At 38.5% G+C, this 15,945-nt stretch overlaps 1 protein-coding gene across 1 annotated transcript in view; it reads left to right on the forward strand.

Moving 5' to 3' along the window:
• The window catches only part of LOC139719587 (alkaline phosphatase-like), a 76,675-nt gene extending 71,108 nt beyond the window's left edge, over positions 1-5,567 (forward strand). Inside the window, exons 7-9 of the mRNA XM_071630999.1 lie at positions 3,200-3,391; positions 4,030-4,167; positions 5,206-5,567. Coding sequence (XP_071487100.1) covers positions 3,200-3,391; positions 4,030-4,167; positions 5,206-5,567 — 692 coding nt within the window. The remainder of the gene's footprint in view (positions 1-3,199; positions 3,392-4,029; positions 4,168-5,205) is intronic.
• The last annotated feature ends 10,378 nt before the right edge of the window (positions 5,568-15,945 follow it).

Here is a 15,945-nt window from a genome sequence, read left to right on the forward strand (position 1 = left end):
ATCGACTGCCGTTAGAATACTCTGTATCTTCGTGCATATAAAGACATTGTGATAAGGTGTTCTTTGTCACGTTTCGTGGAATGATTTTCAGTTTATTTCCAAACGTGATGGAAATAAATGGAACATTTCAGCAGGAATGAAAAAGCATATTAGAAGCTCCTGCAAACATTCTCGTCTTCACGTGTGTTCTCAACCACACGGTGAGGTGTTGACGTGCTCGAATATTTTGTTAGGCCGAAAATTTTCCCATCTTTCTCGTAAGTTTACTTTGTTTTGATGAGAAACAAACACCCCACTCAAAATTGTCATCGTGCTGTCGGCACTCAGACTCAACTGTACTACCTCTGTCGTCACTTCCGGTCAAGAGAGGGACATTTTCGCGCTTTACATCTCGGCGAGTGTCCTGTTTTGTCATTGAACACTGCCTCCAGCGGCTTGTCCACACGGTTGGAAACGTATTTATGCCAACATGACGTGACATAAAATAAACACTAGCACTCGACAAACGATAGCAGATGATAATATTGATATATTGATTTCACCCCCAAGAGCGCACAACATCAGATTTTTCTCTGAAGTGAAGTGTGGGAACGGGGTAGAGGGTGCTATCTATGGCCCAAATTGAAATTTTGCATATCATGTTAGAGTGTATGATCTTATACCTCGGCCCATCTCGTACCGGTGATAGTTCTCGTTCTACGTATAACTATATCTGGTAATCATTCATCCTTACCCTCTACACCTGTTCATGCCACAAATGTAACATTTCTATAGGACATCCATGAGTAATGTGCTTAAAGGACAAGTCCACCTTCATATACATAAGGATTGAGAAAATGCAGCAATATTAGTAGAACACATCAGTGAAATTTTGAGGAAAATTGGACAATCCGTTCAAAAGTTGCGAATATTTGAAGTATCTGCGCAGTCACTGCTGGAAGAGAAGCCTACTAAAGTGTATGATGTCACATGCGTACAACTATATAGGGAAAATAAAAAGAGAATTTCACAAACTTTACTTTTTGAATAAAGTGCACAGTTCTTCGACTTGCTACTAACGTATGTTAAGGGTAATATTATTCCCCCTGCCTTCTGAAAGAGAGAAGTCGCGTGTTCTTTTGTTATGGGAGAAAATGGAAATATGTTGAATTTTCTTTATTCTTTCTTTATATCGTTGTACGCATCACAAGCTATAGTAGACTTCTCATCCAGCCTTGAGTGAGCAGAAACTTCAAAAATGCATAACATTTGAACAGATTGTCCGATTTTCCTCAAACTCTCACTGATGTGTTCTACTAATATTGCTGCATTCATTCAGCCCACATGTTTATGAAGGTGAATTTGTCCTTTAACTCCTCTGCTGTCTGAAACCCGCGCGCCAGGAATTGGTTAATACCAATCAATGTGCGTGCATGTTTTTTTTTTTTGTGTGTGTGTATTCGCATTGTTTTAAAATTATGTATCATCCACTCGTGAGCCGTTTCCGTATTCGCAAAGGAAAAGGCACCTTACTTTGAATTCTTGAGGTTCAAAAATATTGCATGTTTTATGCAATCTCGGTCTCCTGTATATGCCCAGCGTCATCGTTGCATAGTTTCAACCGAATAACTACGTGTACGTAGGCACTACACTTCCATTGGTGTAGATTTGTATGGCCATTCAATGACTTGCTGATCGCTGAAGAGTTAGCGTTCACATCATGGCGAGAGAGCAAGGAATGCGTGTGTCGTGTTTATTTTGACCCCTGTCCACCCGTGGTCCTAACCCATGGAATCTACACGTTGTTTTCTCTGGCCCAGAAGATGATGAGGTATAGAGAGCGAACCGAAGGCAGAAAGTTCATCACCAGTGAAATTCTGTCCAGAAGGAAAAAAAATCCTGTCCCCCTTGTCTCCTATAGCTTCTCGCTGTTGATACACCGCTCTGGTAACGATGATCTTTATAAAAACGATTTGCGTCAAATTTCCCCCTAGAAACGAATCTAATTAAAGCATAATTAAATTATAGTGTTTAAACACGCCTTGTGGAGTGTTAAAAGGGATAGTGAAAACATCAAACAAAAACACACACGAAATAAGACAAAAGAATTAAAAAAAAAAATGTTTGGACAAATTCATCCCAGACCACTAAGCAACTATGATTTACATTGAACATTCTTAAACCGAACAATATTTTTTCCTAGATAGGTTACTTCACTTCCATGGATCAGTCTTAACAAGAAGATGCTGAAGTTGACTCAAAGCTCAATCAACCAGAGTGAAATTTTATTGTCGAAAGGAAAGATAATCAGTTGGCTTTCCATAGTAATAAAAACCCACACAACTTTGAAAAAGTGCCTTTAAGTTTAATTGTATGACGACGACAGGATCCTGAGCGGGCCACGTTGCCATGGTGATTAGATGTAGATGCGTTTCTGAGACGTCTTGGTATCTTTTCCAAAGCTTCCAATGTCATCAGAGATGATTGAATGTAAACACGTGATGCTGGACGGCCAACTCTGTTCCCACCATTTTCAAAACGCAAGAGTGACCGTCTGGCATTTGAGTGTGTTGGGAAATGGTGAGTGTTTGTGTTAGTGTGTGTTAGTGTGTGTGTGTGTGTGTGTGTGTGTGTGTGTGTGTGTGTGTGTGCGTGTGTGTGCGTGCGTGTGTGTTGAGTTGAGTTGAGTTTATTTTATTTATACACGGGTTGAAAACTTGCTTTCAGCTGGACAGCTGTTTTTCAGCTAGGCCATGATTTATATCGAGTAACAAAGCATACACACAGAAAAACTTCAAATAAGCACAATGATACACAAGAAGAGACATGCACCGAGCAAGTACTAGTAACAAATTTAAAAAAAAAAGATCAATGAAAATGAAACATTTATAGATATCTACAAAAATGAAAAGAACATTGATATCCTTCTATGGATACATTAAGGGATTTCCGCTAACTTCATAATAATTTCTTTCGTGAAGCTTTTAACGTCAAAAATAGCGTCCTAAAGCTCTTAAAAGAACAGGGGGTATTTGTGTGTTGGAAGTGTATGTGTTTACATGTTTTGTGCAGGTGTATGTGACTCTTGTATTTGGCTGCAGGGTGTGCGTTATACTCAGCAAACTATACAACAATCCTATGTTGACATCAGTTTAGTGATGACCAAATATTATTTCTAACTCTTAATCTTCAATCTCTCCTCTGACTTTCATCCTCCAAGGCGGGAGGATCGACCACGGTCACCACGACGGCATGGCGCGCGACGCCCTCACCGAAACTTTGGCTATGGACGATGCCGTGGGTGCCGCCCTCCGATTAACCAGCTCGGAAGACACGCTCATCATAGTGACGGCCGACCACGCCCACGTGATGACAATGGCGGGATACCCTTCTCGGGGAAACCCCATCTTGGGTAAGTCCCAGTCTACGCTTTACTTGGTGCATACCAACCAGATACAATCTGAGGCACATCTTGATTAAGTGACAAAACACAGTCAAGGATCAATTCGATAAACCATGATTAACTTAACGAATTCCGTGCAGAAAGAGCGAACTAATTTCCTTCACCTCATAGTCACGTGGTCTTTCGCCTTCACTGAAATAACTAAAAGACATTTCTGTAAGTTTCAAATCAATGAAGAAATGGGTTTGTAAGGTTTAGATCGTTGTAGCTTAGACGCACAACGAATCCTCCAAATATCCAACGTGCGATTCCATTTATAGCTGTAGAACTTGGAGCAAAATTAATGTTTTGATATCCTCAGGAAGAATTCAAGGAAGTTATATATTTGTCTGCAATCTTTTGATAAAGCCTGATCCCTTGGTTTGAACCTGTGACTGTCTAGGAAAGTCTTGTTCTTTTCTAGATACTATACGTGCAGTCGCACGAGAGGAGTCTAAACATATAATAACTTGTCAAGTTAATTGCAGTTGTCTGAGTCTGACCGTATTAATAATAATTTATGATGATTATTCTCTTCCACCCACCCTTGTAACCACATCATATCAACATAATCATAATTTTTCATATTTTGTTGCTGTACCTATCAGGCCTAGAGGACCATTACTTAGCTGACGACGACCTACCCTACTCCACGCTAAGCTACGCCAACGGTCCAGGCGCAAAGAACCTCAAACTTTCCTTCAGAAAGTACGGAGCCAGAGAGAACCTTACCACTGTTGAGACGGGTGAGTAACATGTCTTGCTGTATCCGTGGCAGACGAACATCTCATGCCATGAAGAGAACAAAACAAACAAACAAACAAACAAACAAACAAACAAACAAACAAACAAACATGCACGAGACAATAACATTTTGTCTACTTGTTTGTTTGTTTGTTTGTTTGTTTGTTCATCTGAGAAGATGGCTGCATGGATAGCCTATATTCAGCTACACTAAGCTGGTCTTCCATGATGTGAGGTGGGACCACTTCACCGGGTTAAACATCCTGCTCTTTGCGATGAATGAATGAAGCGGGATCTTTTACGTGCATGAGTTGTGACTCTCCCATACACAGGACCTCCATTTTATGTCCTATCCGAGGGACAGAGCTAGAGTTGTGTAGAACTGCATGCATCACAATCAGGTCTATGTGGAACAGGTTGCGACACTTGTAGCTATAATGTACTAGGTACCCTACCTCGTGATGCTTTACCCAGAGTAACTCATCTGAAGGCTCTGGCAGTAACGCGATATACCTTTCTTTTTACTTTACTCGCTTTCTCGTCTTTTACCACACTTTCTCTACTCTGATGTTTTACAATGATAGTTACATTTTGAAGATCGTCGCCTGGACCAGCCTTGACCTTAGCTATCTCTGTATAAATCTGATCACTGCATGCAAAGAGAAAATAAAGTGTAGCTGTGGCTTACAAAATATAGGTCAAAGTACACAGATAGATTTCTCTTGAACCGACTGTGGCCGTTGATTCCAGTTATCTCCTTTGAAGCCCATTTAGTTCAGTCACCACTTCACACTTTTATGGTTTTGTGGAGTATAATGATCATAATATCGTTACAATTTTGACGATGCAATATAAGGATTTCAACCAGTTCCATGCAGTCTTTCTCCAGTTTGAGCTATGAAATGTAGAGATGCCATTGTTGATGACGATTATTGATAATATTCTGCAGCCAAAAGTTCCGCCAAAACCACGCAAGTGAAAGGAAGGCGCGCTCAAGTAACATTATAGATTTTATGTTCGTCTTGGACGATTCATTCCAGATGTGACCGGTTACAGGCAGCAGGCGCTGGTTCCTTTTGACGAGGAAACCCACGGGGGTCAGGACGTAATGGTCTACGCCCACGGCCCAATGGCGCACCTTTTCCACGGAGTGCAGGAACAGAGCTACATTCCGCTAGCAGTCCGCTACGCCGCCTGCATCGGCGGCGAGACAGAGCACTGCACACACGGACAGGCGCGCTGGTGCGAGGACGGAAAGCCGAGCCAGAGCCGAACCACGGACCAAACGTTCGCGGACGCGTCGACAGACACCCGAGGCGCGGCCGGAAGTTTACGAAGGAGAGGGGGAGCCCTCCAAATTTTGAGCAGCGTCGTAGTCTTGCTGTTCACTAGATCTCAGTGATTTTATTTTTGAGTCGCTGACAGAAAAAGGACAAACATCCAAGTGCCAGAACCCAATTTTATTAATGTACTTTTATATCCATACTAATATGACGAGCAAAAGCAATAACGATTGTCACCATGATCTTAACTCGAACAACATACATTCCTCAATGTGTCTTATTCAGGTTTCCAGGTCATTTGATTCAATACTGTAAGTTTTTAATTACTGCTTTTGTTTCTCACGTTTCAAAGAGCACTGCGATGTATTACTCCTACAAAGGTTGATACACACCAAACTGGCAGTAAGAGTAATCATACACGACTACCAAAGATTTCATTTTTTTTTTATTAAGGGACTTTTGCATGCCCAACAAAATGCCATGACTAATGTTTATCGCACCGTCTAGGTGTTCAACAAACAGCTTCCATGTTGGGAAAATAAAATGCTTCAATTATCTTACCCGTGGGACTATGATGTTAGGAGGTTTTACTCTTTAAATGTAATTGCATCCTCATTTATTTATTCATTTTCTATTTCTCTTTTTTTGTGTGTGCAGATCATCACCTTATATTGTCTTGTTATCGAATAATAATTGCGGTTCTTTACAGTTTACGCCATTATGTGTAAATTCAGTCATATTATTTTTATGGATTGTGAGTTTACATCAATACCAAACGGCTTGCAATTAATAGGAGTTGTATGGAAGAACAGATTTTGTTAAGTTCCCGTATTGTCATGACTTCAATCTTCACGGCACTTTCAGGCTGCCTATGAGAAATAGCTACAAAAGCACAACATGTATACACATGTCACACGGTATGTCTCTATCCACATGTTTGAATTCGTACAGCGACAAAGTGCTGTAAATACCCGTTTTGCATAATTAATATTTAGCATTGTTTTATTTCTAAATATCTATGTGCAATTCATGTTCGTGTTGTCTTTGAATCAGGAAAAAATCTCATTTTCAAAATACGTTTTCTTAATATATTTCTGTAATGTGTCTAGAAATGGCATAAATGATAATCCTTTGACACAGATTTGGGGGTAAAGTATATTTGGAGAAACCATCAACGATTCTTTCTAATGGAGGTACGTAAAGTAGACTTCAGTGATTAATGTGTTACTCTTCACCCTCTGCGTCATAAATCCCGTCTTTTTATACACTTGGCTAAATTTCAAAACTTTCAGTCGGATCTCTGATTTGTGACGTCACTCATTAGGCTTTGCAGGTCGTTTTGAGTAAATTCATGTAAGTTTATACTCCGCGACTATAGTTGGACTAGGATGTAAGGCGAACTGGCTTAAATGATTGTTCGAAAAATGTGGGCATTTATACCGAAAGACCAAAATTAGAGTTTTAAGCATTTCTTTGAAAAACAAAAACAAATTAGGAGCATTTGGAATGTAAGCTTGTAATTGTTAAGTAATAATTCAAGAAAGTAATTTGAGATACGAATTACTAAGCATGATACAGGAGGATATTATATTATATTTTGGAATACTGATATATCAAGATATGAAAGTGTAAGAATATACTGAGAAGGGAGAGTTATGTATATTTTTCCTACGAAGAAATTTACTGCACAATATTACTGCTTTCTCTTATTGTCCATTCCTCTCAAACTCCTATTATTATGTCTTTGAAGGTAAGAAAGTTTGATGTCAGGAGTATTTTTTCTAACCTTGCATAATGTTACCCTTGAAGTATTTGTCGAGTATTGCACAAGGCTGCGACTGCGTGAATTAGATTTGCAAATGTTTACAGTTGAGGATACTGTGAAAAAAAAGCCAACCAACCAAACAAACAAACAAACAAACAAACAGCACACGCGCGCACAAGCACACACACACACACACACACACACACACACATCAAATGAACGTGAAAATTGGAAGAGAGATGCAAAAGATACATCTTAGGTGCACAAAACTGCCCGTAAACTATTGAGAAGACACGCCAGTTTACATTACATTGTACAGTACTAATTCTGTTTTTATCATGCAAACAATAGATTATTAGAAACATGAATCCAGATTATTAAAAACATGAATCCTCTTTTCTGAAAGAAAAAGAAAATGGCCGCGCAGTCACACAACAACGCAAGAGCATTGTGTTCCAGAGATGTGTCGGGATGAAAAGAGAGCACCATTTACCAAAACACGATGTCATGTTCTTCCATATTACTATGTATTGTGAATTTTAGCTGTGATATAATAAACAATATCTACTGTAAAGTATGTGTACATACAATAGTCAGGTATAAACATAATCTGTATTTGGCGATCTATCAAAATTAGTTCGACACATATCGAGGATTTCGAGACCAAATATCACACACCAACGTCTTCCATGAATTGTAGATAAGTTTACAAGTAGGACCTACATAAAGTAGTCTCACCTTGTACTGAGAGGACGGGTGTTAGTCTGTAAAAGGTGAATTCTAAACGTCCTGACGCGGCGAAAATTTTCAACTGCTACATCTCGCCCTATGTTATGAAAAATAGGTTCAACTTTGCACCTTGAAAGATGTAGATCAATGTCCCAGTGGGAGCACCTTTACGGGTGCAACTTTGCACCATTCAGACCAGGAAGGTGTAAAGATGCACCTTTAAAGGTGCTACCAACATGACACCGGTCTGAAAGGTGCAAAGTTGAACCTGTAAAGGTACTCCCATAGTGTGACGTTGGTAATGGTGCAAAGTTGAACATATTTTCTTATAGTCAAGCATTAACATTATTCTGGAACGATAAAAAATAAACAACCGGTGCTACTAGAACTGGCGAAAAGCAATTGGAAAAAAATATTAACAAAATAGTTGCGAATGAGTTGAAAGCGGATATACAATTGTATATAATGTATCTATGTACGGCAGAGAAATCAGCTTTTTATCCACATCAGAGAGATATCCAGTCTAGTGAAAGAATGTCATATATATATACACGTATGTTCGATTAGAAATGGAGGCGTGTAATCACCCTGCTGGAAAAAAACACAGTGTCCCACAGTGTGAAAAACACATTGTGAACACAGTGTGAAATCTCTTCACACTTTTAAATTCGAGCGTTTTAGCAGTGTGAACACAATGTGAGTCATCAACTCATGGTGTGAAACAAAGCATTACTATGTGAACACTGTGAAAACCAAACCACAGTGTGAAATCATCTCCGCATAGTCGACTATATGAACACACTGTGAACACACTGTGTACACACCGTGGGACACTGTGTTCTTTCCAGTTGGTCAAGGAGTATGATTTTTATCTAAAAAGCTACGAGATATACGCAAGCTGTTAGATCATGTGTATTTAAACTTCCTAATTTATCGGACATTGATTGATATCAAGAATCATGCGACGGATGACACATTGAAGTTACTTGGGGTGAAATACTGTAAACCTTGACTGACATGAAAATCGTCATGTCTGTTGCTATACTTTTAGAATGGCGTATCACTGAATTTGACTTATGAAAAGAGAAAAATTACATCATTTACATACATTGGATTTATGATACATGTATAGGGGAAGAGACGGGGGATGATAGAAGTGCATTAGCTTGTCTCCTTTTGTTCAAGTTGAACGACCTTTGACCTCCTCATCCGCATCACTCTCCATAAATCATCGCCATCATCGCAAAAGAGCCGAATATTGGAAAGGATAACCTTTGCAGGGTATTTTCTACAAAAAGTACTTTGATGCGGCTTTTTTTCAAATTGTACTATCATCGTGGAATGTGAATACTTTATATATTGTTTCTATGTTGTATATATACTGTGTAATTAGTCTATAGCTCTGATGTTTCATGCCTGTATAAATTCCTGTTGTTTGCTTAGGATAGAAAATTATTGATATTATCTCATGATTTGTATAAATTATGGTTTTACGTCTGATACCTCTTACTTGACATCGCCTTCGTAGAATATATTCCAGATTCCATTTTCTATTCATCGTACTCATTTGTATGACATATATTCAATTTGATACTAGCCACTTGTGAAGCGTGATCATTATTTTCTCTTTGTGACACAAACACAGCGAATATGGCGGGGCATTATCATGAAAGGATCCAATTTACAATAGGTATAACCTCTTTGAAAAGTGTTAGCATTGCTCCACCAGAGGGTCCTGTCGCTATTATCAGAGCCATCCCGCGAGCTGTAGACACCCACGAGTCATGCGGCCCACGAGCTATAGATATTAAAAAAGTAAATAAGTCATATAGGGCCTACACCCACGAGTCATACAGCCCATGAACTAGACACCAAGTAAAACAGGCCCACGAGCTATACACAAGGCAAATAACTCCTATTGTCTGGCTCGTGGACGGTATAGCTCGTAGGCATTTTTCACGTAGCGCTTGGGCTGTATAACTCGTGAGCTGTATAACTCTTGGGCTGTATGATGACTCGTATGCAGTGTGACTCGTATGCAGTGTGACTCGTGGGCAGTATGACTCGTGGGCATGACTCGTGGACTATATGACTCGTGGGTGCGTGCATCCCTATTATTATCCCAGCATTGCTAGGTAGCTTTTCGTTCATCTGGGTCAAGAGGAGCATTTGTTGGTAGGCCTCCAGCAAGATTCTGGTCTTCAGATGTTCAAAATGAACAAGATTCGAACCGGGATCTACATTTGAGTGTCCAGAGCCTTGCCCACTGCGCCATATGGTTCCCACATGATTAACATACTAGTAGGCAAAGGATCCAGCTGAGGTGAAAGAGTATTACATGGATTTACACATCAGCCGCTAAATCCTATCTGGCCTAACAATTCATAATGCTATTTAAAATAATTCACGTTATGGCAAACAGATTAACGATTGCTGTGATACGTTTCAGTGAAGATATTTTGTGTATGTCTTCTATGCTTTTCTTAGAATCTAAACTGCCAGGTTGTATAATCCCATCATCCCCCCCCCCCCCCCCCCCGTTGAAGTCTAGCAAAGATAAAGACATGTTGATGTGTTTGGGGTTAATTTTACGTATGTATTTCACATCTCGTGTATGTAGAGAAAACAATATAATATACTTTACATAGAAATTGCGTAAAATGGAAATGGTCCACCAGCTTTACCAAGTTTTCCAAGAATTCGATAAACAGCTTCAGACCCAGAAGTCGACCCGATCCTAGGGTTTCTCATAACCAGATGCATGCAGTGGAAACTCGATATAACGAAGTACCTAATTGTTGACAAACTTTTGCCTTTGGTCGCGAGGAAAAATAATTGTTTTCCTTGCCATCGGTATAGTGAACAATTTTACCCAGTCCTATAAACGAACCCTTCGACATCGCATTTTCACCGTATAGGCCAACTTTTAATCAGACATCTTCCTTTTCTACCACTCTGACATCAGCATAGAAATTATGTCATGAAATTTCTCCACAGCAATATAATAGTAGAAGCATAGGCCTTTAGAATGTTCCTGCCTTGTGCGAATGATAGGAAATATCGACACGTGTCTGGTAATAATGTATACCTCTCCTGCTGTATTGATAGCAATAGCTTGATAGCGAGTATTTGAAGACTACAAGTTTCACAATTAGATCAAAATAGCCGAATCGATTCCATGTGACTTCTTATAATTTTGTAAAGTTTGAAAGTTATGAAATGGACAGTTTTTTGTGCTCACATTGATAACATGATATATAGCGAATATTTCTTTCTGCGAAAGCGTATTCGCGAATTACTGTCACACACAATTGATACATTTCTTGATACATTTGTATTTCACCTTTGATATATTATGTAAAAAGGATTCTATAATAAAATGTTCTAAACAAAGCGTCCTGATTTGTAATGGTATCGCTATGCATGTGTAAGTCTTCAGGTAGTTTTTGAGATTTTAACCGCTTTGCACTTAATTTACAGTACAAAGCATGAAGATTTGATAAGTTTATGCATCAAAATTATGTTAGAGTGTGTGCAAGTTGCGGCGAACTATTATAGATCCAAATGTTGTTGTCGTCGTTGTTGCTTTGTATCGTTTCCCTTTAACCCTTTACCCATTAAAAAGACACAATCCAAAACTCCCGTTTTTAACGACACGACTGTATTTAGCGAGTTAATAAGGAAACAAACATAATTATTTAAGCAAAGTAATACCTTTTTATACCCTTAACAAGTTTAGTAAGATTAAAACAGGAGTAGGAATCTAGCTGATAATTCTCATTACTAAAATGATGCAAAATAATGGAGTATGTTCCTAACATCGTTACATTTGTAAATGTTTCATGTGATATCCATCTATTCTGTCATACAATCAGTTCTACGAGTGACGTTCTTTATTCCAAAGGTTCGTTAATCTGAAAAAAAAAATGCTTACTATGGAACCTTTCAAATTACGAACCTTCAGAATAACGAACATTCGGAATAACAAACTCTAACGATTTTCACAAATGCAAGTTTGAAATTTCCCATAAAACTATACAGATTTAGACATGTCTGGTTTCAGCGAATCTTTGTACAGCCCTGAAATATGCTATATCGTTACACCAATGATCCACAGACCCCCCCCCCCCTCCCCTTGAAAAAAAAAATGTTCCGCGACCCTGTGAAAGAGGTAAATAAGCAACGAGTATTGATTGAGGTGAGGATTGGGCTTTTAACTTTTTGTGAGATACCAAGAAACTACTTATGAAACAACAGAGCATACCATTCTATGAGGAATTCAAAGTTTATGCGATAAAAATCGGTTTTGGAATGGCTTAGACATCCAAAAACAAAGCCAATAAAAGGTGGGTCCCACCTTTTATTCAGATCGCTCTGTTTTGGGTATCTCAGCCATTTCAGAAGCAATTTTCATCAAACAAACATTGAATTCCTCTTGGGATTACAGGCTCTTTCATATTTCATAAGGGGTTTCTCACTATCTCACCAAGAAATGTTAGAAACCTGAAGTTAGGTCTCGACCAAAACTATACGATCCCTTTAAATCAGCAGACGGATATTCCGCAAATACGTGAGTGTAGCTGCAGAAGTACTTTGGCTCTTGGAAATGTATGGTTATTAAAAAAAATAAGCAAGCAAACAAACAAACAAACAAACAAACAACACGTGGCAAGTGTGAAAGAAAGCCACCACATGACTATAGACCGGTGTTTGTCTCGGGGTACAGTTTGATTAGCGTACAGCAAGGGAGGAACGAAATATGAAACCTCCTTTTAGGGTATAGGCTATACTTACTTCACGCTCCCCCTCCGAACTTGACGATGGTTTGGAAGAAAATTGTGTCTTTCAGCTCATATCAGCGAGGAAGCTGGGGACTGTAAAGGAAGCTACACAGCCACAAACATCATGTCATTTCCCATCAACATTATTAAAACGGATACGGGAGACTTACCGATGGTAAAAATCTGGCTTAGAGCCATAGATCGTGCATGTTTGTTGTTGGTCATTAAAGTGTAGCGGTGGCTGTTTTAAGTATTCATATCAGCAGGATAGAAGAAGAAGACCTGCCATTAGAAGAAGAAGAAGTTAAAAATAAATTGCTCGGAAATTTGTTGTTCGTCTTTTTTTTCTTCTTCTTCTTCTTCTTTTGCAATTCGGGATACTGCCAAAACTTGATGTGTGACAGAAACAAAAAGGTGATTAAAGTTGGCACCAGAGGAACATACAACAGACAACACGGCACATGACGAAATCATAACGGTAAAAGAAAACAGAAGGAAACTGAACGTTGATAAGATGATAGTTAATGGACAAAGATTGACTTGTGTTACGAGTTGCTTGGGAGACGCACGTTTCACAAAGGCAGTTGTAAACCAAATTTCAATTACACTCCGACGTGTTTTTGGCAAGGAGAACAAATTGTTGCTGATGTCCGTTGCCGTTTGTAAAATGAGTAATCATATATATATATATATATATATATATATATATATATATATATATATATATATATATATATATAAGTATTGGAACAAGTTCACTCGGTTGACAGCAGGTTCATCCGTATTTTATTGCTAGTCGGAGATGATTGCCTGATGATTGCCCCTCATGGAGGTGGCATGAGTAGCAATAAAATACGGATGAACCTGCTGTCAACCGCGTGAACTTGTTCCAATACTTCTGTCTAAAGCTCTTCCTTTGAGGATATCTAAAGAGACTCAATCTTGTACGTTTACACACATTATGTTCAACACACAAGTACCGCGTGCTCCAATACTTCTGTCTACGATATCTAAAGAGACTCAATCTTGTACGTTTACACACATTATGTTCAACACACAAGTAGGCTTATACGCACATGTGTTCAAACACGATCAAAGGCAAAATTTACCATTTGCAGATGAAACAAAAACCCAGCATTAGTGCTTCAAAATAGTTCTAAAATGTGAGTTAGGGATAGAAACAACCACTGTAAAATTTGAACCAGTTTAATCGATGTTAAGTATTGTTAAATATACAAAATGTGATCAATAGTAATGATAAAACTGTTTCCAGACTAATCCGCCTACAGTTAAGGTTTATTGAGAAAAATACTGATATCTCCTTATATTTTAGGATTTACTGAAAATTGTATAAGGTAGGATGTTTTGTGATACAACTGGCCTACACATATGCATCAAAAGTGATATCTTGAACATTTTTTAAAGCACTGTAAACAGGATCAAAGGTAAAGGTAAACATGAGAAAACTCACGACACATTTATACTCAAACACACATACAATGTAATCATACTACGTCGGCATGGGTGCTGTTCGCTATTCCGAAGGTTCGTTAATCCGAAAATGAAATAGGGTTCGTTATTCCGAAGGTTAGTTGATCCGACAATGAAATAGGGTCCGTAACGAACCCTCGGAATAACGAGCTTTGTTTCATTTTCGGTTAACGAACCTTCGGAATAACGAACCTTACGTCATTTTCGGATTAATGAACCTTTGGAATAACAAACCTTATCACATTTTCGGATTAACGAACCTTCGGACTTAAGAACCTTCGGAATAACGAACTGGAATCCACACACACACACACACACACACACACACACACACACACACACACACACACACACACACACACACACACACACACACACACACACACACACACACACACACACACACACACACACACACACACACACACACACACACACACACACACACACACACACACACACAGACACACGCAAATGCTTATGACAAAAGAGGGCGCATTTTCAAGGAAACGCTCAAGTCCACTAATCTATACCAAGAGACCAGTGCTCAAATCTTTGTATAGTTTCCAGCAAAACATGTGACCATTGTCAACAAGTTTCTGATACTATTTAAAACAATTTGTCATAATACTCCTCATTTACAAAATATGAAAGTGTATACAACGACAACAAAATGCATGACCTTCTTTGATAGGCATAACAGTCCATAACATTTTTCCCCCCTCAGTCATGTTTCAAACAACATGCACTGGAACTAGTGTATTCTCTTCCTTTTCCAACAACCCCAGAAACATTTTCCCGCCTCCGAAAACAAGCAAAATCATGAATGAGCATGAACTATCCACTATTCATTCACAATGGAGACTACAGTCATCAAAATGCACTCCTGACCATCAATATAATTTACACTAAAATTAGACAACAGAACACATTTCTCATTTTGTTTCAATCTCATTTACTTTCACAAATAAAAAAAACAGTATACATCAATGCAAGACAGCAAGGGGAAAAAAATAAGCCAAACAATGAGAAATATTTGTACATACAGTAAGTACATTAATAATAACATAAGACGCAACCACAGTGACTTCATAAACTCTATTCCACTTCTTTAAGGTCTGCATTTGTAGTCAATAAAACACACAACATTCATAAATATTGGGGGAAAAACAGAAAAAAAGTATGGACAAATTGATACGATAAAGAAAAAAAAAACCACTGGAACATGATCAGCATGATTTACTGGGGAAAAAAAAAAACCACATTTCTCTCATTTTTTGTTTTTACCTCTGCATTGAATGACTCTTGTAAAAGTGGTCTTCACATTCAAATTGACTTGGATGAATAAAGCAAATTGTACAATGGAACTTTGTTATAAAGAGGTCACATACACTGTTTAACAAAACCCTCCATAAAAATAAGGCTACTTTAGCAGGTACATGTACCAACTCTTTCATTTTATTGTTCTTGAGCCCTGGTATAGTAAGAAATCTGATATAACAAGCTTACTTTCATAAAAATTTGTTCAAGGATTGAAATCCATTTACAATGATTTTGAACAGGGGAGGGGACTAATCTTGCTTAGTTATCACCAACAAAAATGAATGACAGCAATTTTCCTATACAAGCAAGTAAGAGTTATGATGACAACGATACCTTTGCCTTGACAAAATTGAACAAGATCATAACGGGTATCACCGTTTCCCTGGACATGGACTTAATTTAAACCCT

This window comes from Diadema antillarum, unplaced genomic scaffold, assembly GCF_040938485.1.
Source record: "Diadema antillarum isolate AM-2024a unplaced genomic scaffold, OU_Dant_1.0 scf00000112, whole genome shotgun sequence".
In the NCBI taxonomy this organism is placed as follows: Eukaryota; Metazoa; Echinodermata; class Echinoidea; order Diadematoida; family Diadematidae; genus Diadema; species Diadema antillarum.